We start from the raw sequence: 24,400 nt of genomic DNA on the forward strand, positions 1-24,400 counted from the left end.
GTTTTTATTTAAAAATATCAAGAGAAAAAAACTCTTTATATCCTGTACTTTTTAAAAAGAAATGGAAATCTGACTTACCGTTTTTTCAAAATGTCAAAAGTGATGTGGCAGAGTTTCATTTTTTAGCTAGCATGAAAGAAGCTGAAGATGTTTAACAAACTTTCAGAGCCTTCTGCTTTCCCCAGCTCATCACAAGCCCCTGGTTGTTTCTCTTTTTTTTTTTCTAGAACTCAAAGCTAGCTCCAAAAATCAAGGTAAGCCAGAATCACATTCCTTTGTGTATTGAGGCCCCTCCTTCATAATGAGGGATGTGACACAGCAGGTACAAACCAAGCAGTGTTTAGGCTACTTCAAATAGGCTCCTTGTAATTTAATTACCTGGAATACTGAAACAGAGCAACTATATCATTGCCTTAAAACACAACTACACAGAGAGAGACAAAACAGGGTCCAAAATGTGCATTCCTGTTCCCAATCAGAAAAAAAAAATCCCAAAACATACTTAAAGAAGATCAGAAAAATTATCTCTCAGGAAAAAAAAAGAAAAATCTGTTTCTGAAACTGAATGTAAGGCTTCCTGGATAGCTTGTGGCAAGATACTTGTCCTTTTCTATTTAATGTCTGTAAGACTGGAATAACTGTACTGACTTCACAGGGGTGTTAAAAGTATTAACTGCTTGTGTTTGCACAACTACTTTGAAGATGAAAAATTGCTATTTAAGTGCTAAGTGTCAATTTGTATAAATAAGCAAAAACTAAACACCTGCACAAACCCGAACAGAATTCTCCTCTCTCCAGGTACAGCTGAACACAGAATCAGAAAATAAGGTTCTTTCATCCACTGTCGTATCTCCAAAGAAAACAGCAAGTACATTCAAGCCCTTACTGCCTCAAATCCTCCTTGCCACTCATTGATCCTGTGACTTATATTTCACAGTTTTTAAGATGTGCTTACTATACTTGTAACACAAACATTAACATTTAAAATCAGTGTTATTGATGAAGCTGTACTGACACAAATCAGTTTAAAGCAATAAGCTTTTCCAGGTGTAGCTGCTCTGAAGTCCCCTAATGAAAACTTTCTTCTGTTTCAAAGTACTGTTTCAACTCACAATGATTTCAAATACTCCATAAATCTTTCAAGAACAAATGAAGGAAATCCACGTTTCTTTGTCCATACTAATTTATTTCTAGTTAAATATATGACAAAAGAGCCAAGAACTTTGAAGACATCTTACTAAACCTGAAGAAGTGGTTAACATTCCTGTTACAATACTTTTGTCAGCCTTCTGTTTCCCTTAACTCATACTCATTTCCATCTCCAAATGATGACTCAGTCACTCATCTCTACAAAACCCATCTTTTCCTTCGCTTTCTCAGTCATTAACAAAGGAATAGAAATTACTCCCTTATAAAAGAAACACTATTTACCCAGATACTTCTCCTCCTCCTCCATCTTCTGCTTTAGCCTCAGCTGAAAGAGCCAGCAACTAAGACATAACTGCCTAAGTAAGATTTACAGTATTCAGGCAAAAATTAAGATGCCAGCATTTCTCATAGTTTTGCAATGCTCTTGTTTTGGAAGAATGCAGGTAAATATCAGCTTAGGGAATAGTACCAGTTTGTCAGACTAGCAAAGGTCAAAAGCATTTTCATATGTAGAAGTAAGCCAGAAACTTTCAAACTGAGGTATAACAAACCAGCGATTTATAACTTCAGCTGCAATTAAATGGCAAAAAAAAAAAAAAGATAATTCATTTTGTTATAAAAAAGATGCATTTTAAAAACTTACTAGTTCTACACAACATAGCTAATAGTTTCAACTTCGTCCTGACAGAAGTGATCAGGGTGTTTTATTCTGTGTTTTTAGTATGCCACTTCTTTATTTTGGAGATAGTTTGGAAAATTGTTATTTCTGAATCTGTGGGTCCTCTGTTCTGTCATCAGTCACTAACCTTGCATACTTCTAATGAAGTAAACAGCCACTTATCTACTCTGTAAAATATTTCACATTCAGTACATACACCTTTATCTCATGTACTGAAAGCCAATACTGTTCGGTTGAAATGGCTTTTCCAGCACAGAAATCCACTTTCAACATTTTGACTAGTGACAGACAGGGATGAATGTGACAGAACTGCTTGTTTTTTCAAAGTTAATGGGATACATTTTGTATTCTGCTAAAGAAGAGGTGAGTGAACAGCAGACAGGAAGGCTGCTTTCACCTGCAGCCATGGCTTCCAGGACCTAGGAGTCCTGGTGGACAACGAGCTGACCATGAGCCCGCAGTGCCCTTGTGGCCAGGAGGACCAGTGGCACCCTGGGGTGCTTAGGGAAGAATGTGACCAGCAGGTTGAGGGAGGTGATCCTCCCCCTCTGCTCAGCCCTAGTGAGGCCACATCTGGAGTATTGCATTCAATTCTCCACAGTTCAAGAAAGACAAGGAACTGCTGGAAAGGTCCAAGTACAAAGTTCTACCAGGAAACCTGCTCCAGCAGGGGGTCCTCTCTCCATGGGTCCCTGCCAGGAGCCTGATCCAGCATGGGCCTCCCAAAGGGTCAAAACTTCCTCTTAGGCATCCACTTGCTATAGCATGGGTCTCCTTCATTGGCTACACACGGATCTCTGCATCCCCATGGACCTTCATGGGCTGCAGGGGGCAGCTGCTTCACCATGGCCTTCACCACGGGCTGTAAAAGAATCTCAACTCTGGAACCCGCCTTGACCAGCAGCACATCCATCTTTGGAGCTTCCAGGGATTGGCTAAGCCAGACATGAAGGAAGCTTCTAGCAGTTTCTCACAGAAGGCACCCCGGTAGGCCTTCTTTGCCTTGCAAACCCACTACACCCACCTGGACATGCCTTGGCAGGGGGGTTGGGCTAGATGATCTCTAGAGGTCCCTTCCAAACCTAATTATTCTGTGATTCCTCTCCACAGGAGAGAACTCTGTGAACTGCCAGGGAGAGGGAAATTTTTTTATTCGCAGAGAGGCTGAGAGAGCTAAGACTATTCAGTCTGGAGAAGGCTTAGAGGAAAAGTTATTAATGTGTGTAAATACTGGATGGGAGGCATCCAGTATTTACACACATTGAAGAAGTGCCAGCCAGACTTCTCAGTGGTGTTCACTGACAGAACAATAGGCACAAACTAAGACCAGGATATTCCATCTGAGCCCAAAAAATAAGCGTTTATTGTTAGGGCAGTCAAATACTGGCACAGGCTGGCCAGAGAATCCCTATCCATGGAGATACTCAAAACTGGACAGGATCCTGGGCAACACTCTCTCTGACCCTGCTTGAGAAGGGGGACTGAACTAAATGAGCTCAGGAGGTCCTCATCAACATAATGACTCTGTGATTCTTACTTCCTTGTCCCTTGAAATTGTTCTTTGATAGGAACTGACTTAGTAAATTTTTCCTTTAAGACTAAAGGCCTCACTTTCATTCAACAGCTCACATTTTCACAGAAATCGCCTGGGTCTTCATTCTAATCAAATTATTAAATGCTCTCAAACAATGTATTTGAAATGGCCTTAGTTCATTAAGTCACGGTACAATTTAATTTAAGAGCTCGTCATGAATATACAAATCAAGAAACACACTGTACTCTGAGCTGAGCACTTGGTCGTCTTTGAAAAATCTCTCAGAATCTTACCTCTACACAGTGTAAGCTCCATTACATCCATATGCTTGTTTAAGATCTCTCATTAATTCTTATATACTTGATGTATGTCTGAAAGAACACTGTAACATGAAACTTTTGCACTAAACATACGCAAAATCAATGGCAATTTTATATATATTTGTATATCTGTACAGACACAGAGATAAAAAAACATGCAAAATCACATACAGTAATATTGCATTGACAGTTCAGCAATTCATCAAAGACATTATTTGATCTTTTAACCTTTTTCAGTTAATTGCTCATTCTGCATCATTCAGGCCTATTTTTGCCTACAGACATTTGGATCATAGAGAACTGTTGGAGTCCCTTCCCCCCTGCCATGTAGCCCTGGGAGAGGGGCCCTGGGGGGGAGGCACAGGGTTTCCCTGCCCCTGGTCAGCCTCCTTCCCCATTGGTTATTTTGTGTTCCCCTGCACAGGCAAGGACTCTCGGGTCCCGTGATTGCCACAGTTCCTCAGCAGAGCCCCGGCCATGCGGCTGGAGAAATAAACATCTCTGAAACATCTACCAAGAATCGGTCCATAGATAGGTCTTTTCCACAGGCCTCGTTGTCTGATACACGTGTTGCAGTATCCCCACTGTAACAAATGGTAGAGAATTGCAAGCAGAACGATCCCCAATCCCTAAGGACAGCGACTGATTTGTGAGTAAACTCTGGATTTCTCATTTTCATTTTGCTGTTCCATCTCTAAACGATGGAGGAACCGTGGAAAGACTCTTGGCTCTCAGAGCCGCATATGGACATTTATCTTAAACTTGAAAAGATTCTTGAACAACGATTTGTAAATTTTAGCTTAATTCAAGCTCAAAAGGAACTGAAACATTTCCTTTCATGGTTGTTTAAGAAGTTTTTCTATGTTTCTTGGGATTTGATTCTTACCAAAGACTTTTGGAAGACCGTTTGGACACAGTTAATTTCTGAGTCAAAATATATGCCGACAGAAGAATGTTTTCGTGAATATTATTTAATTACCGAGACTGTTGAGCAATGTCAGCTGTGTCCTTGCAAAGTTAAAACTGCTTCAGGGACCGTGCGACCGCGGCCACGTGGACCAAGCGCTCTGCGAGCAGCAGCGAGGCAGTTCCCGTGCGCGGGAGGAGCGACGCGAGCTGCAGTGTCGGCAGCGGAGTGAGGTGCGTCAGGAGCCCGCCCGGCCCCGCGCAGCGCATGGTGGAGCGAGCCCTGTGAGAGGAGTGGTGTGTGGGCAACAATGGCAGTGGAGCGGAGCCACGCCCAGCCGAAAAGTGCGCTGGAGCAGGGCATGGGCGGGTCATCACTCGGGGGCCCGGCTGAGACGTGGGCGTGGCGCCAGGCAGCGGCAGCGCAGCTGAGAGCAGAGGAGGCGGCACACGGGGAGCTGAGTGGCGCGGCCCTGAATGCGACCCCGGGAAGAGTGCGCAGGTACGAGCGGCCCCGGCGGCACTGACAACCCCGGCAATTCCAACACAGGAGCGAGCAAAAGTGAAAGAGAAAACAAAAACGCAGCGAGACAGAAAACAGCAACCACTCGGAAAAAGGAAAAAAGCATCATAGCCAAGGTTTTAGGAATAGTAAAATGGTATAATGTTAAACAAAATTATAGATTTATAACAAGATGTGACAACCAGGAAGACATATTCGTTCATAAAACTGCTATTAAAAAGAATAACCCTGAAAAATACATCCCAAGCTTGGGAGATAGAGAGGTGGTGGAATTCAAAATTGTGCAAGGTAGAAGAGGGTTACGAGCATCGCAGGTCACTGGGCCTGATGGTGTTTCTGTAAAAGGCAGTATATATGCAAAAAAATCGTAGTCATGTTAGACAATATCTCCATTATAAGCCCCCCCTACAGTCTCCCTTTCCTAATCCCACCTTTCCCTTTTACCCTATATCCTATTACCCCCAGTGTATTCCCAATCCGTTTTTTCACCCATGGTTTCCCTCACAAAACCATGCCTTTGCCAATTGTTTCCCCAAAAATCCCTTTCCAATGCCAAGTGGGGGATGAAGAGGGGGAGGGAAGAAATTAACTACTGCTGTTTAGCGTTCCAACAGGTACAAATAGAAGAAACCCTCTCCGGCCTCAGTTTCCCACAAAGCATGTCCAGAGAGTCCTGTCTCCCTTCTGTCAGCCTTAAGATGTTCCAGAGAATCTGTTTGGGCATTTAAAGACTCAAGAGGGTGGCTTGTTTTGTTTTGAAACGGTCCTTGTTATCTCATGTTTATCCAGTTGTTTCAATGTTAAGTTTTAAATCTCTTTTTGTTAAAAATAAACGGGTGAAATGTCAGGGTCCCTTCCCCCTGCCATGAAGCCCTGGGAGAGGGGCCCTGAGGGGACAGACACGGGGTTTCCCTGCCCCTGGTCAGCCTCGTTCCCCATTGGTTGGTTTGTGTTTCCCTGCCCGGGGGAAGAACCCTCGGGTCCCGAGACTGGGGCAGTTCCTCGGCACAGCCCCGGCCATGCGGCTGGAGAAATAAACATCTCTGAAACAGCTATCAGTAATCGGTCCATATATATTTCTTTTCCACGGGCCTCGTTGTCTGATATATCGTGTTACAGAATCCCCAGTGTAACAGAGAACTGAACAAAACAGAGGTCTCTTGCCTTGTATTAGTCAATCAGGAGATTAAATCCAGATTAGGTAAAAAGTAACACTACTACCTTCCAGAACTTTTTCAGTATTTATCTAAGATTGTGTTTGGGGTTTTTTTTAATAAAAATAATGCATTTTAAGCCTCCTCAACTGATTTAGTTACATAATATATAGATGAACTAAAGTTTCCCATTTTTATTCTAATCTTATATAGCTTCTATTTGATCTATCATGGGAGAACCTCAGAAAGTTTTTCTTCTTAGAGAGAGACGACACATCTCAAATCAATGATCCACAGAAAACACAAGAGGTATTTCTTGGAAGGGAGCAAAAAAGGGAAGGAAGGAGGGAGCTTTTGTAATACATTTCCATTGTCTAAAGAGCAATAACGTGTATAAGACGCAAAATCCAAATTTAATCTTCTAATAGTGAAATTTCAAGATGTATGAATCCACAGTTACAAGGAGATACATTTGATCAAGTCTTAATCCAGGATTTGACTAGGATTTTTGCAAAGTTACCCACAGATTGGTACTCTGATTCCTTCATTGTAGTGAAATAAATGGGAAACACTCTAAAATAATCACTAGAAGTTGGATGACATCCATACAGAACAGTATTAAAGACCAAGGAGTCTACTCTATGCAGCAGAATGTTTGTTTTTAATTACACAAATTATATATGCAAAAAGCTTAGGTTTAAGCCTTAAATAGCAAACATTCTGTCACACAACAGTCACAGGTGCAAACAGCATAAAAACACACCTGGAAAAATACTCGTGCAAACTATTTTTTTAAACACAGATACCAGAAAATAGCTTTTTTTTCTATAGAATTTTTACAAATGTCTTCTTGTTCTAAAAATACCCTGCAGTCACTTTTCAGACCACTTCTGATAAACATTCTTCCTGCTTGAATTTTTTTTTTACATTTATTTAAATGCTCATGGAAAGAGAAAATAGTTTTACCTTCAGATTCAGGAAACAAGTCTGAAAATCTCTCCTCACTGTATTTTACAAAGGGTATTAAACTCACCAGTTTGCCACCAGTGGTCCAAGACAGGTACCTTGAAGACTCTTTTTGACCATTCTAGAGTGTCCACATCACAGTGCTCACCAGCTACAAACATCGTTCTGAACCTTTAAATAAAAATAAATAAAGTCTGTATCTTGATCTGGATGTGGAAAGGAAAACAAGATAATAAAGACAGTAAATGTCTCTGGCCACTGTCCCAGATCAAGGGAAAAGACGAAGAAAGACTCTTACTTTTTGTGTTCTCTTTCCTACTAAGTAACAATTAGAATATTTGCAGTATAAATTTAAGCTACTTAATACTTCATCATCTAAAAGAAATTTTATTTGCTGAATGAAAAGACCTTGGGAGACCAGAAGCAAGCAACTGTCAGTTGAAGTAAAAAATAATTAAATGCTCTGTACACAGTAACTCAGTAGATATCCTCTTTAGCATTGCAGTACAATCTCCCACAGCCAGATGCATTGCACTGACATTTTGTTTCACTTCAAGTCTTTTGTCACTCCATTTTGAATGAAGACAACTGCTGAACACAGAACTTCATTCTTGTCCTTCAAAAGTGGACACAAACTGCACCGATTTTGTAAAACCTGGAGACTTGTGGCCACAAAAGGAGAGTATTCTTAGATATGGTAGGCATGACACAAATTTCACGTCAGGGGGATGTCATTTAGTAAGAAGACTACAAGTTTCATCTTTCAATGGAAATGAAGTCCACAAAGCAAATTAGGAAATGATGAGAAAAATCAGATCAAGTAACTGAGGGAGTCAGAAATGGGAAAGTAAAATGCACAGATCAGCATGTCTGACCACAGAGCTTGGAATACCTCAAAGAAGAAACCTACAGATCGACCTTTCATATAGAGACCACAGACATGCTGCAGCAAGGCTGCCCAAGCCAAAGAGCATACTTCGACTATTCACACTCCATTCCTCTCCAGAGTACAGACACATGCTGACAGCATAAAAGGCAGCCTCTCACAGGGCAAGGACTAGCAACCTACTTGCTGTGTAGATGCAAGGCAGGAGAATGTAGAGAGTAATGCAACATCTGGAGAGAACATAAGTAAAACATGGGATGAAATACCATATGCATAACAAGCCACATGCCCTAAAATAGAAGAATTTTTGATAGTGATGCTTGGCCTAGACATAAAAAATTGTATGAATTTATTGTCTTTTAGATCCATTTACAGATCCATAGTTAGAGGAAAAAGAACCTTCCATAAGAAAAAGATTGGGAATTAATCACCAACGTAGGCAACGCTGCGCCAGCTATATATAACAACCTGAGAATGCTCTTATCTGTGAACTAAATAGCAGCAAAAATCACAGAAGTAGCCATAACAATGCTTTGATATAGGAAAGTCAATTTACTGCACATCTAGTTGCAAACTTAAGAAAGTCAGAAAATCTTGAAAAATATTACAATGTTGAACTTGAACACGTAGATGAAAGAATTCAACTTCCTTAATTTCAGAACAGTGTTTCAGCCAAGCCTCCTTTCTGACACTCCAAGAGGGCTTGGAGTGGTTTCCTTCTCGGAATAGAAGGCAAGGGGTCAAATGTGTAAGCAGTTTTCACATCAAATAAGCTCAGTTTTCTGTACTCATAAATATTCAACATTATTTTGGTAAACTGCTTTCTGAGCACACTGGAAGATACTGATTGCAATGAGTGTGACCCCAATCAATATCTTGCACTTGAATGCTTTTAATTGTAAAGCACCAGCCATTGCTGACAATTACAGTTATTAGCTAACTAGAAGTTACAGCACAGATTGAAGCTTATGATAGAAGAAAACAAAATATTATGCAAGTATTAAACACAAATACGTATTTGATGACACTTTTTTAAGACTCATGTTCACATGCAGGGCACTCGTGGTAAGCATGACTCAATTATATGCAAAATTCTGTCCTTAGGCATGCAAAATCAGTATTGCAGCTATGATTTAAAAATTAAATTAATGAATTCACTAACTTCACATACCACTGAAAAATTCTGTTAAGTGTCCTTGTTTTAAAATAGGGCTATTAAAGCACCAAGAACATATAAGACTTAGGGAAAAGTTAAGATATCTTGTTACCCAAAAGCAAAATTCCTGTTTTTTGAATTGCCAGCTATAATAATCAGATTTAATAGTCTGCAGGCTCAATATTAACTTTACATTGTGAGAAGAAGACAAATTAGCTCTTTGGCAAACTTACAGCACAAAACCACCAAGAAGAGTATCAGAACAAAGTGCCACAAGTCTAAACATAAGAACTACGGAATTATTTTCTCCTCTCAAACAGTATAGCAAAACAAGGGATGGCAATGTCTCATTGAACAATTTTTTAACAGCCCACTTAATACTTCAAAGCATGTCAGTGCATCTGTTATTACAATCACCTATCCCTGCAATGCTGTTAATTGGGAAGAAAGGTCTTAAAGCCTCTCTGTTAATGTCCTCAGCTGTTCTGAAAACCTACATTCCTAACATGAAATTCAGCACAATCAAGCTTTTAGGCCCTATACAGGAATCCAGCAGAATGGACCTCAAGTGTCACCTCACATATAGGGGACAGATCAATGTTCCTAATGGTCCCGAAGCAATATAAATTGCTCCATGCAGCACATACATTTTGGTGTCACTCCAAGCACAAAAGAAACCACATCTCCAAACTATTTTCCAAAAGCTTAAATGTTCACATGGCTAATAATCTGAGCTTCACTTTTCCAAATTAAAAGATTGTGGAAGATTTTCTTTAAAATTCTGGAATGCACACAGTAGTTTGGGGATTTTTTTCTGACAAAGAAAAACTCTATCTGCATCATATTAAATACGCTTTTTTCCCTAAAAATATAGCAATGAAGGTTCATTTGCACCTCTTAACATTAACCAGAAATAAAAAAATTCTTACTAATTTTTAATGCACCTGGAGACTACATACTTACATACATTTTTACTATTTATTTCTTTCTTTAAACATGTAAAATTTAAAAAAAAATTCACATCTTCCAATTTTTCTCCATTGGTGTGTTTGTTGATTTCCCTCCATGAACAGATTTTACCCTGGATGTGAGAATCCAGTCATGGGAGGTTTTGGTGACAGAGTCACAAGAGACACAGAACACAACTGCAGCTCAGCTCCACAAATGCTCTTCCAGAGCACAGCTCAGACTCCACCAGGAGGGGCCATACATGATCAACAGCAGCACAGAGTAGGAAGCAACAGCAGAACTGCATTATGTACTTCAATTGTAGTAAGTTCTGGGTCTTAATCACATATCCTCTTAGCAGCATGTGTGAAACATCAATTCTATGAGAAAATAGTTCCTTCTAACAGTTTTGAATTTGCTACTTTAATTCCACATCCTCTTGTTCCTGTGTTATGAGATAGATAATGGAAGTTCTTACCTACTTTATATTCATTATTTTGCTCAGTTTTAATGCAATCTCATATTTCTTTCTAAAGCAAGTGCATCATTATCTGGTATCAGATGAACAACCTAGAATCTCTAAATGCTCTTGATATAAAACTGCACAGCAGTCTCAACTGACAAAAAGTCAAGCAAGCAAAGTAGACTATGGGACACAAATGGCAAATTATTACTTGTATGTTAATCTAAACTGCTGAGTTGTTGCCCCACTTCATGCAAAACCATCCCTTGTCAATTGTTTGGAAATTAGAACAATCCAGCTCAGAAAAATCATGTCAATTATAGGACAAAGTGTGATTCCAAATATGGGAAGAGTTAATGGCTTGGTATTATGGAGTTACCTTCTGAAGAGGAGAATGGATTCAAAGAGCTGAACAGAATATGCTTAGGTAGACAAAGCTCATGGAATTTGGATGTTACTTGTTTTTCAAACACAACAGGCAGCAATGGTCAGCAGCACTGGATGTTAACAAAAGCTATGTCTTTAGATCTCTATAAACATGTATTTGAACAGTGATTTTGACCTACAGTATTAAAACTAAACATCTGTTTTACTGTTAAGCATGAGCTGTGTTTAAGACATAGGTGACATTTTGTGTCAAAAGCAAACAAATTTCAAGATTTGATTCCAATAGCCACAAGGAATTTAAAGCATACACACTAGAACCTTTGGAAACCTCGTATATAATTTTGTGCAGAAGCCAGAGATGCCACAAACATGAGTTCTTTACAGAAATTTATTTAACTTACGTCATTTCAAAAGAACACAAGTTAGTTTACAACTCAATTTACTCATGTAAATCAAATACTCCCTTTATGTATTGAAGCTGGCATTGCCTACCACATCTTCTCTTTATCAGTAACTGCCTTTTTTAACATGATTTTTTTAAAGTGACATTGACATTTACCATTTATTTAACAGGACTTTTCAGTAAATAAAATGTACCATGGTGGAAACCTCTTTCAGGACTGCATTCCTGGATGCAGATTCTCTAACATAAGGATCCATTTTAGTGTATGTAGCACAAAGACATTTCAGTGATTCTTCACCATGTAACAGAGAAGAAAGCATGATAGATCAAGTAAATGAACTAAAAGTAAGACTGCTTTCAAATTGGATCAGGCAGAATTCACTTGACCTTGAACAGAAAAGTCCATCCAAGTAACACCCAAACCCAAGTATTTTCCTAGAACAGAAATTTTAATCACCTGATAGACTTTGTTAACAACTGTACCTACTAGATATTAAATACTGCATTAGAGGGTTCAGTAAAGAGACATCACATCCCAGTGAACGACATGGTCCAAAGCTGAGTGAATTACGAGACAAATAAAGCTGCAGACAAGTTGAGAAGCTCATTTGATATGACTGAATCGGAATGATGAAATACCTCTTTACATCTGTGGCAACTGATACTGTAAGGAAACTCTTATCTGGAATTCTCATTTGGCCAGAGAATGTGACAACTTACAAAGCAGGTTAGCAGATTTTCCATTAAATGAATACTCTAAAGACAAAGTAACTGCCTAAGAAATACCAAGGAACAGTAATTAAATTTTCTAGCATCTGAATCACTTTCTTGTCAATAAGCATCATAGGACAACAGTGCATTAGTGTCTCAAATGAGCTTGTTCCTTATTTCAAGGAGGAGTAAAGATTGATGATAGCAGTCAAAACAGATGGAAGAAAGTAATGATAAACTTGTAATGAATACCTCAGGAATAAATCCAGCTTACTAATAATAAACTTTCCTGAGCAATTAAGAATGTGGAGGACTAATGAAGCTACACTGCTTTGCATCTTCCCCTTCTCTTTGAACAAGGGTGATAATAGATGTTCTTGGGACTGAATACTGCCTATACAGCCTGACACAGTCCTTGCTTAATACTGAGCAATTATTCAACTCCAAGATTAGATGTGATCCAAACCCATGTATTTTTCATTTTTAGAATGTTTACAATAAGATATAGAAACTTGGTCTGTAGAAGTATTAAACACTCAGAGATCCAAGTTACTGTGAGAAGCATTTTATTAATCTAATGCTAATAACACATTTTAACCATATAATGCTATGAACTCTGAAACAGTGGTAGTTCAGTGGCTCAGACAAGATATTTAAAACTAACAGAAGACTTTGACCTTAATCTCTCTGTGCCTCAGCTTCCCATCTGCAAAATACAGATAATACCACTCTCTCATCTCACAGGGGATTTGTGAGGATGAACTAAGTCAACACTTTGAAGCATGCTGATAGTACAGTGATAAACACCTTAAAACCAGTACAAGATAGCAAATAGCTCTTTGGATACGTAATCATAAACAATAACAAAGTTTTGGGGGAGCAACCACAACACTGACTAGCTGCTGACTGAAGAAACACTGAAGATTCTGTGCACTCAACAAAATGAGAGGTCATAAGGGAAAACAGTATGGGATGACATAATCCAAGACTGTATTACAGAGTATAAGCACAGGAGAGTAAAGTAAAAGATGGGAGAGTAATCATAGCTCAGTAAAAGCTCTTAACATTAGAGTCACAGACTTTTTAACAGCTTTCATCTCCTCCAAACTATTAATATACATTTACAAGCAAATATGTGTACACCTAAATTTTCAATAATAGATTAAAACGGCACGCTACAGAGAGGGGCAAAACCGCAGATATTCAGTTATTCTTAGTTCATGCAGCCTGTTTCTGGAAAAAACTGCTTCCAGTGTATCCTTACTTCACCTTTTTAGAGAGTACTGCTTTCCCAAGGCTGCCTCAGGGTCCTGCTGACGGATTGCTCTAATTGCAGTTGGTGAAGTAAAAAAGGCAGCTACTTCATGCTCTGCTAGCACGCGGAAATAGGCACCAGCATCTGGCGTTCCCACAGGCTTCCCCTATGGAGAGAATAATTTAAAATGTCACAGGATAAAAATACCTCATAATTCCTTGACAGTTCAAGGCTTGAACATATAACAGTAGTGGTAGCACAGCAACAGAAGTAATTTCACGTAAGACTTCAAAAGAGGCTTTGTTAAAAATAATAATACCATGAGTGTATTCACTTGTAGAAATAAAATCACAAGCTTTGGGAACCATTCCTTACATGAACACAGCACATACTAGTTGCTACTTAGAAAATTAAGACAAATGGATATGCAAATGAAAAGACAGGCACAAAGATACATTATTGCACTGGCAGCAGAGGGAGTCACGTCTATACCCACCCTGAGAAGCAGTCTGGAAAACACCCACACTCCCCCTGAACAAGGAGCCTCTGGACACAGTGGCACTGCAGCTATATTCCCATGCACAGGCAGCTTTTTCTTACCTAGAAATTTTTCTCAGTTCTGGAAAAATTCCCACTTAACTGCTTACAACTGGCTTTTTCGATCATTCATGCTACCCCATGTGAAGCCTGGAGAGATCCTGAAGGGCCCATATTCTGTTTTAGTGAGCTACCAGACTGTGGTCTGGTTTGGGGTTGGGTTTTTCTTGAGCTAAGGGGCATAGTCAAGAGAACTGTAAACACAAGTAATCATTTATGACAAATTGTTCAATGGTAAGCAATCCTAATAAAAAATAATCAAGAATACTTTTCTGTGGTGTTGAAAATATGAAAAGCAGTCAGCACAGAATCATCTAGTCACAATCTTACTGTATGTGTAATTACCACAATACATGAACTGCTCCATACATAATCTGAAATCAAAAGGTGATGTTAATGCAGAACGAGTTTTAGCTCTACAGGCATCACCATAACCTTTTCACTAGAAGGCCGCACTTAGAAGATGAACTTTGACAGAACACACAAATCGAGAGATGCACACTTTTCCTACTTCATCCAGCTGGGCCTGAACAGTGACAAGAGCACCAATGAACCATCAGATTTGAAGAACACAGGACAGCCAAAGCTGGATACATACTAGCAGTTTTGCAGCCCTGTTACTGCTGCTGGTGAGATGTGTTCTTGAAAAGAGGATCACCATAAAAGATTTTAAAAAACAAGACAAAATAGAACGCACAATTGAAAAGCCTTTTTTGTTAAAAGGATGAAGCAGGCAGTGAGAAACAAATGGAGAGAAAATAAATGAAAAAAAACAGTTCCCAGCCCAAGCAGCAGAGAGTAGTATAATCAACATCAAAACTCCTCTTTTTGCAATTAGCCTATCTTTAAGTACCAAAAAGAAATGCAAAATGATGCTTGCCGAAAAAGTGAGTTACGTCCTTTTTCCTGTCAGACAACACAGAGTACCCAAAGAAAAATCTTTTGCCAGACTGTCTTGAAGCATCACCCTAGCAGACTTCATCACAACTTTCATACGTTCATCAGTATTTGTTCAAGAACCTGTTTGTTCAAGTCGACATCCTCTCGCTGTAATATTCACTATACCTGCAGATCGGTAGGCACCTGGTTAAGAGTTCAAGCCCACAGCACTAACGCTAAAATAAATAGCCTCAGACTCTGAAAAATGCCAAATTGCCACAAGCTTTGCAGTAATTATGTAACTGAGTAAGTGTCAATCATCTTGGACACCAAAACACCTAGCTGCAGAGCCAGCTGACATTGGTTAGTCTGCCAGTAATAAAGTAGGCTGTTACTTTTAACCAAAAGTAAATATCCAGAGCCCAGAAGGCTATGTCTGGGCCTGAGCACACCCACTCCCTCCCAGGTCCCACTTCACACCTGATCTCTGCCTGAACTGGGGCACAGACACGCCTGTGCCTCAAACTTCCAGCAAGCCTGAGCCTATCTTCCACACAAACTGTTAAACCTTCAGAAGTGCATGGGTAAGCATGCAGGACTCTGACAGGTGGATATTTATGTCACAGGTAAGCTAAGGAAGTTTTGGGTAGGAGTTACCAGTCTCAGATATAGGAGAAAACCAAATAAAACACAAACACTAGAAAGAAGAGAAAATTCACCTGACAGTTGAATAAGACATTCATTTAGGGAAAAAAAAATCTGGCACACCTATAAAATATTCTTACTGATTCTGCAGAAAAACTTCCAAAGTGTCTTGGAAGCTGTTTGGAGTTTTTAATGCATTAGCAAATGCATTAAAAAAAAAAAATATTGACATAATGTGTGAGACTGAAATGGTTAATGACTCAAACATTTTTAAGATCACTGAAGGACTGTGCCCACTGTAGCAAAGTGTGCAAAGAAGCAACTGCTCATCTGCAACTACCAAAGTCCATCCCTCCAAATATGCTTCCTGACAGGAATTTGGACTGTGAGTTGAGCCACCTGACAGGGAACTTGAGATAAGATAAAGGTGGCACTACTGTCCAATTATCTCAGATCTATGGAGAAGTAAACAGGGCTGGGAAAGAAGAATGTATCCAAGAGGGAGGTGGTGAGTTTTTGGTGGTGTGATGGCAAAACCTCTGGTCCACAAAAGACAGGAGTGAACATCCACCACTATGGGACAGTCACGTGAGAGGCAGCGATCATGTCTTAGAAGGGGCCATAAACCATCAAAGACCCCCTCATTCCTTAGGCCTTCTACCAGAGGACTGCATGTGATTCAAAGTCTTGCAACAGATCCAGATTCTGCTGCGTAAGACATTGTAAAACTCCCTCACAGGGCAGGTGCTTGGGCATTCCCGTGTACACCTTAACATACATTAATACCCATTGAACTCTATGTTTCGTGGGATCCCCACCACAGAGAAGACCAGAAGACCAACAGGACATCACTGGATCCACAGAGGTGGTGACTAACTTTCCACTTAAAATGTCTCCCTTTCTCAGCCCCCTCCTCTTCTCTTTCTTCTCTTTATCTCTCTACCTCCCATTTACTGATAAATAAAATCCATACTATTGACTTTGGCATATGGTCTTGTCTGCATCTTAATTAATCTCTCTAATAATCAGATTGTAACACATAAGCAAACCACATCTGAGACAGTGCAAATTAATTTCAGAGCCCAAAATCTACATATAGAATTGCCAGAGTAGTCATGTATTATACAAAAATTTTAAGAAGTACTACAATATTCTGTGAGAGGCTTATTACCACATGCAATTTTTATTTTTAGAAGTTAGCAATATAAACAGCATACCCCAGGGTAGTTGGATTCAGAATATGCTGACGGACTGAGTCTGACAGACTGAGACAGAATACGCTGAATCAATGGGGACTATGAGAAAATGAGATGCTTCCACTGGATTTCTGCACGGATCAGTTCGAGACCTGTTGCTATTCAGTATTTGCATCAATACTGGAGATGAAAAATTATTCTTAAAAGTTACCAGCAATAATATCTATGGTTGACAGGAAATGAGAGCACAGTAAACATGAGAAGGGCAGTTGGAGAGTGATCTGTCTCACCTAATTTAAAAGAGAAAAGAAAGAACAGACTTCTTGTATCAGCCAGAATGATTCCCACAGGAAAGACTTTCTTTTAATAACCTACCAAGAGACTCTGAGACAGACAAACAGACAGGAACATCTTTCTGGAAGCACTTAGATTGAGCATGCAATTTCTGAGATGTTGAACAGCTGAGCAGACATCCTGAGGCAAAATGTGCTGATGATCTTTGATTTCATACATGATTATCAAAAAAGATTCACAGACAGCAAGAATTATCAAGGGGATAGGAAAGTTCTTGTACAGAGGAAGTGAGAAACCACCAGGATAGATTACCTGAGGAAAGAGACACAGAGGAAGAACTATAATAAAATGTCCAACAATGCAGGAGCAACAGTGCATCAATTCCCTTTCTGTCTGACCCCTAACAACAAGGGGTTCTTCAATTAATGCTAAATCCAAAATTATGAGGAAATTATCTCTATATAGGAAATATTGTGCATGGAACATTGCCACTAAAACCTGCTGATGCCAAAGCACACCCAAAATCCTAACATATCAGGATTCAAAATAATCTGGTTACAGTGTCATTCATCTTTCTGATGGTGACCCTGTTGCCAAAGCTCCGCTGAAGACTTAAGATGACATGTCCTCCTGCATTCATCCACAACCAGTATGGGTGATGGCAGAATGATTACAAAACTGCCAGACTTCAGAGACAGTGTTTGCTTCATAAGCTGATGATACTGGCTTACAGAAACAGCAAGAAAGGCTGGATGTCTTCAAGAACCATGCCAAAGGAGAGTAACTTCAAACCTGTTGCTCTTATGTATCCTGCAAATTTGCTGCAACTACAGACTCCAGAGAGCCTTGTGAGAGACTCCAGGCACTCACAGATGTCTTGCTACAGATGTGTGTAGGACAGCAGCTCCTTCTCTGACCTAGACCACTCAAATGAAGTCTGTAATGCCTGGTTCTTGACAAGTGTGGGTATCCTCTTCCTTACCCTTGCTCCAGTTCCAAGTGCCAGACACTGGAACTACAATGCTGCCTTTTTCCTGACATCACAGGACCACAAGTAGTAACTAAACTTTCTCTTTATATTGCCCTGTTGCTTACAGCTTGAAACCCTATTAGCAAGAGCAACCCAGAGTGGGCTGTGAGACTTCAGGTAGCTTATTTGTTCATGAAGTTTGTCATGTCTTGGAGAAAAACAACACAGGACGGATTATTGAAAACAAACAAGCCAAAACAAAAAATAGACTTGCTTTGTATTCAAAAGAATTCATCACCATTTCACATTTCTGACAACAGCGTAACAGCAAGAGAAAAGTGAAAGCATAGTTCCCATAGTTACTGTTAAAATGACAAGTTGCCACCTAAGTAATTTAAAAATAAACAAAACACTTGAAGTAGTGAGGGTATGAAGCCAGCACAGTTTACTTTCAATAGTAGTTGTCCACAGGCAAAAGGAACGTGGTGTTCTTTCTCCCCCCATGGCTAAACAGCACACTGATACTCCCTAACCCAGAATACATTTTATTTTCCAAAACCAACAGTTTAAACTCAGAGGTACCTTTACAATTACAATAATCATGTTGATCCCCATGCATTCACAGAGATAAAACATCACTGTAAGACGACTATGCAACTAAAAATGCTGAAGGACTCCTTACTTCACTTTCTATTCCTTCTTGGCTTACTCTACACCTGCTAGAATGAAAAACTCTTCATTGCAGTGATTATCTTCTGACAATTCATGCAACAATTTTAATGTGGCCTAGCACATCATCAGTGTTCCAAAGCAGTCACTATAAAACTTCCAAAGTCTTTTTATTATCTGCAAGCACTTGCCAATTTTCTTACACTGCTTTCCTCTTCTGCTTAACTATTGTAGCGGTGCTGAGTTAATCCCCTTAGAATGAAGAATCTAATTAACATCTATTAGGTGCTTAAACATTAATTAGACTATAGTAATTTAATACTCAAGCTAATACAATATTTGAGTCTGTAAATGTGCATTTCTGCTACTGGGTGAAGTTTTTGCTCTTTCTTATTCAGAAGATCCAGGAAGTCAACCGTGGTTCCCAGCCTTAAAATTCTAGGAATTTAGTGGGATATCAATGGGGTTTTTCCAGACAAACTAGAAAACTGAATTCTTTTGCAATAGAATAAAACTTTAAAAGGATTGAAAACTATTTCTTTCTATATTTTTTATTATTTTGTTTCTATTTTTTCTAGTGAAAGTAATTTATATCTTTGTTATAGGTAGGGCATCCATGAATACACTTGTGCGAGGATTTTTCCTGCTCCTTCACTGCAGTCATCAGCCCACTGTGCACTGAGGAGTGCACAGTGTGGGATGGGAGGAATACCACTGGACATCAATATCTTGCAATGTGGCAAATGTTATGCAATTATTAAAAAAGAACTGATCCCCAATACTTCTCTCTGTCCTCAGTTTTTCCTCTTTCACACTTGCGTGCTTCACACATTCCCCTAAGTAATTCCATCCAAAAACATGGCTAATTCAACTATACCAGACTCCAGCCTGTTATGCCCTTCCCTTTATGACCTTTCCCGAGTGTGACTTGGGGTAGAGAAAGAGATAATATATTGCCAACAACCACTACCTTATGCACTGCATTTCAAAGAAATGATATCACCCTAAATGGTATTTGTTGCTCAAGGAGTTGACTGCAGGGCAGGGACAAGATCCAATGCATGGCTAGAGGTAGCAGTACCACTACACCACTGGGTAGCTCCCTAATATACTGCATTTGAGACAGTGACTGGGCTTTTGTGCAGAAGCTGAGGAGAGCTGTTATCAAGGTATGCCACATCCATGGATTCTGCAGTGGCCAGGAAAAGGCCTGGTACACAGGCAGAGCTGGGATGGTGGTCTCTGATGGAGCTTGTTGATCCACAAAACTTCCCTCACAGCCCCTGGAAAACTGTTTCCCACGGCAGAGCAGCTCTCACAGGCAATCCAGAGACTCATGCTGCCTTTCCACAGCTGTGCAATGAGTGCCCTAATTCCACCAGAAACCTCCTAAACACAGTCCCTCACTCAATACATGTACAGGAAAGGAGTATGCACACCTGCGTGGGCATCTGAACCTGCTGAAGCAGAGAGGGGATGTTCCTGCATGTTGTCTCACAGGGTCCTCTCACAGGGGTTGCAAGCACATTTCATAGAAATACAGAATCATAGCATGGCCTGGATTGGAAGGGGCCTTAAAATTTCATCTAGTTCTAACCTTCCTGCTGTGAGCAGGGACAACTTTCACTAGACCAGGTTGCTCAGAGCTCCATCCAACCCAGCCTTAAACACTTCCACGAATGGGGCATCCACATACACATAAATATAGTATTACAGCACAGTTTTTCCTGGACTTATCTCACAGATTGTGGGTCCTGGAACTAAGGGTGTTGAGGTCCTCACAATCAGTGGGCTTGGTGGAGTGCTCTCCCCTCCCCTGAAGATCTGTTCATGATGTCTGTGGTATGGGCACACACACCATGCCACATCTCAAGAATGGTTTTGCCATCTCATCAAGAACATGGTGGTCTTCTAATTGAAATTAATGCAGTTCTGCTTGTCAACCCTCTCACATGTTGCAGCAGGCTTGACTCTATTAACAGGGTGGTGTGATGGTGCTAAACAAGCTTTTGGGCCTTTCAGAGCGCTTGCTGTCAAGGTCCAGGTTGCCCCTTGCTCAGTATTCTGGAACACCAACGCAGTGGTTCTTACTATTGGAAAATACAGCAGTAGGAAAGAGAAAAAATTTAAAATAATTTATGTTCCTGCCTCATGATTAGAGAGAAAATCAACAATAAATTCTGAAAAAAATAAGAATGTAATGCAGCATGATTACTTTTTTGAGCAGCAAAGTCAGGATGCCGCAGGCCACTAACTGGACTAGTCTCCTCGCCACCCCACTAGGCTTCATCCCCTGAAGGAAAGGAATAAGCCCCAAATGTCATCTGAGTCTTGGGTTCAGTTTCCTTGAGTGGTAGAGAGGAAAGAAGAGACAAGTCTCCTTAGAAGTTCTGGTTCCAACCATACAGCTCTCAGTTGCATCCAACTCAGATCCAGGAAGTATTTTTCATCACAAGACATGCAAAACACAACACCCTCTCCTAATTCCAAAATAAAGGTAGTCTAATCAATAACACAGGTACACTCCACCATCTGCTGTTTCTAGTTCTGTTGTTCCAGAGTTCCTTACGCCACTGACCATCGCCCTTCACACAAATGTAGACAAGCTTGAAGAACAGTGAAGTAAGTTTTCCTTAAAAATTACTGTAATAGGTAGGAGAGTATAAACACTGAAGATACACACACAATTTAAATATCTGCGGCATGAAGAATAGACAGGCATAAACAGGATCATCTAGGTCATCAGTTGGAAGAGATGGTGCCATTTCCAAGGGGGGTTTTTTAGACTAGATCATACCTCATACAAAACTGTAGTATTACCATGAAGGAGAGGTCCATAGCAAATGTAGGAATGGCCAACAACCCAGCCTAAATCAGAAGCTGCCCACCACACCTAAAATAAAATATAAACAAAATTACAGTTAGGAGTTATAAGAGGCATTCAAAAATGCTTACATGACATTTCAATAGAATTACCTCACCAGGTTTGAGGCCATATACAGCTGACATGGTCCAGTTTAGCATAACTGCATAGCCACCTGTTGGTCTCACAACACCCTAAATGAGAAAATTTGAGTATTAAGTACTTAAGATTAAGATCTGAAGGATACAATTATATTGCTGTCTTCAATCATATGTTGAGGTTTTAGCAGCAATAGAATTAAAGTTGTCTAACTCCAATACTTCTCACTTAAGAAAAGGATCTATTCCAATAAGAATATACTAACACTTCCACTAAATAAGTAATTTTGGAAAAAAAAAAAAACAAACATACAATGAAACAAACATTCAGAAGATAACTAACAAAGCTAAAATTCTCTCACAAAAGTTGGATATAAAAATATTTAGTCAATATATGTTCACAAAAAATAAGATATTAAGTATTTACCTCACTAAAACTGTACCATCCAAATGCTAGGCCTATTTTTAATTCATTGGCTACTCTCTCTGTATCATCTCTGGAAAAGAGAAGCACCTGCAAAGTAGACAATCCCTAAAACAACTGGGGTGGATTACTCCGTGAAATATATCTGTCTTTCTGCCCTGACTCTTTTTAAAGATGCCAGAAAATTGGCTTAAACCTATATATATTTTTGAAAGTTTACTATCTAGTCTGAAGTGCACATATGAATGCTAAATGAACACCCTCCCAGTCGTCAGCTAAAAGAGGGATTTAAAAATTAGAATGAGAGATTATCAATAGCATCATGCACCTTGGTAAACCAAAAACCAGCTCTAGAACATTATTAGCAAGAAAATTTTGGAAATATTTTGCAGTATTAGTATGGTCAATATACATTTCATCACCTTTTAGTACACTATTACCAAAGAAAGAATTAAGTAAACTATGTCCTGGTGTTCTAAACTAAAATTCAGATTAAATCCACTGGACCAAACAAATATGCACTGCACAGACATTACAATGCAGCTGTCTGCCTGTGCCACGCATGGTACATTCTCTGATGTACTTAATAGAATGAAACAGACACTTTCAAGTCTTATCCACGAAATGAGGGACCACAGAGATAAATTAACTCATTAAAATGGAGATTGCTAAGGCAGAGAATGGTTTACGAACACTTCACCAATTCCAGGCAGCAGATTGCCTTTGGTCCACTCAGCTTCTAACTTCGCCTTTGCTCTGAGATCAACAAAAGTTTTTTATGAAGGTCATAACCAAGTAGTTTTACTTGCAAGACCATTTAAATTAAGTTCCTTAAATGAACAAAAAAGTTATTCACTGAGAGTTACTTATTGTAGCTTACTGCTAGTTGAAAATCTCTCTCATAAGGGTGATTGATTAAAGGTATCTGTATTTTTCTCTGCAGAGACAACACAGTGAAGTAAACTTCTGACAACTATTACCTCTGAGATATTCTATTGATACTCAGTCAAGGAAAATACCTATTGTAACAAAGGATCTCATCTTGGGCTTTTTGACAATATAACATACATATCCAAATTTAGAATATACGTGTTGCTTTCAAAGGCCCACACTGAAGGTAAAAACAGAAGACATTTTTCTCAGAAAAACTGATGTTTGTTTTCCCTTACATCCTAAGAGATTCTGAACTTCACAGGCAACACCGTTACATAATTTTTTAGTAGTTAAACTGCTCTCTTCAGGTTGTGTGATACTGTCTGAATCAGTGGTGGTAAGACTCTCGCCAGAAAATTGTATTCAGCTTGTCTTCCACACTGTAAAAGCGCATTGCAAGTACCAAGCAAGCACTCAGAGAGTTCACTGTCAAAATGAAATCCTTTAAAAATAGATTGTTAAAACTAATTTACATTCCAAAGCAAACATTTTCAAAGAATACCCTTTGTTAATTTTCACTTAATCTAAACTTCTGGTTTTAGGGTATTACGTACTCAGAATTGCGCAGTAACACAAGCCTTCAGAACATGCATTATTCCATTTAATCTGTAATGTCATTCACCATGTCTTATCTACAAGAAAATTAGCTAATATGTAAATAATGAACAAGATTAGTCAGCAATAAATGCTACCACACAAGTGATGTATTAACTGATCTTGTCATTAAGTGACTATACTACGCTTACCTAAGAAAAACACAGAAGATAGTACTGAATAAAAGACATTCTGCTTTCCTCAAAAGTTTATTTTGTACAAACATTTGAAGCAAACGCATCTTATTTTTATATTACTACTATTTAAATAAGCAAACATGATTTATTCCTAGACACTGCCTTTACAATAGTGAAATGTGAATAAATGATAAACCATTTCTAGCAGTGCTTATCATTTTATAGCACTGTGCTCTGGCAAACATTTTCAACCTTTTCAATTAAATATTTTTTCAAGGGGAACTGCAAATAGTTGGTCACAGGCACTTAGACGACTGATAGTCCTCTACCTTGGGCAAACCTGTTGTACCAGATGTATACAGAATATAAAGTGGATGGTCTGAGGGAACTGAGACACATTTTGAACACTGTGCTTTTGCAAGCTCTTCTTCCCAGTCAAGATCACGACCTTTGGTAAGAGGAACATGGCCCTGCCCATTGAAAAATAAGAAAATTGTCAAAAGAAAACCAGATGGAATAAGTGGAATTCAATCAAAAAACATGTACTATTTAAATTTTTTATATAGTACTATTCAATTTTCTCTACATTCATACTGCTTTAGTTCTATTTAGTATTTAAATCTTATTAATATATAAAATATAATTTTAAAATTAAAAAACA

General features: G+C 39.2%; 1 protein-coding gene across 4 annotated transcripts in view; it reads right to left on the minus strand.

Annotated features, from left to right (window-relative positions):
* ACSS3 (acyl-CoA synthetase short chain family member 3) overlaps positions 1 to 24,400 on the minus strand; it is a 70,479-nt gene that overhangs the window by 27,332 nt on the left and 18,747 nt on the right. For 2 of the 4 annotated variants that reach the window (XM_082280083.1, XM_082280082.1), the window contains exons 5-9: positions 24,069 to 24,209; positions 21,667 to 21,747; positions 21,488 to 21,583; positions 13,455 to 13,606; positions 7,299 to 7,402 (exon numbers count right to left, since the gene is read on the minus strand). In XM_082280083.1, the coding sequence (XP_082136209.1) occupies positions 7,299 to 7,402; positions 13,455 to 13,606; positions 21,488 to 21,583; positions 21,667 to 21,747; positions 24,069 to 24,209 (574 nt within the window). The remainder of the gene's footprint in view (positions 1 to 7,298; positions 7,403 to 13,454; positions 13,607 to 21,487; positions 21,584 to 21,666; positions 21,748 to 24,068; positions 24,210 to 24,400) is intronic. The other 2 variants (XM_082280084.1, XM_082280085.1) reach the window with 2 other exon arrangements.

The sequence above is a fragment of the Coloeus monedula genome (assembly GCF_965178545.1).
Source record: "Coloeus monedula genome assembly, chromosome: 4".
In the NCBI taxonomy this organism is placed as follows: Eukaryota; Metazoa; Chordata; class Aves; order Passeriformes; family Corvidae; genus Coloeus; species Coloeus monedula.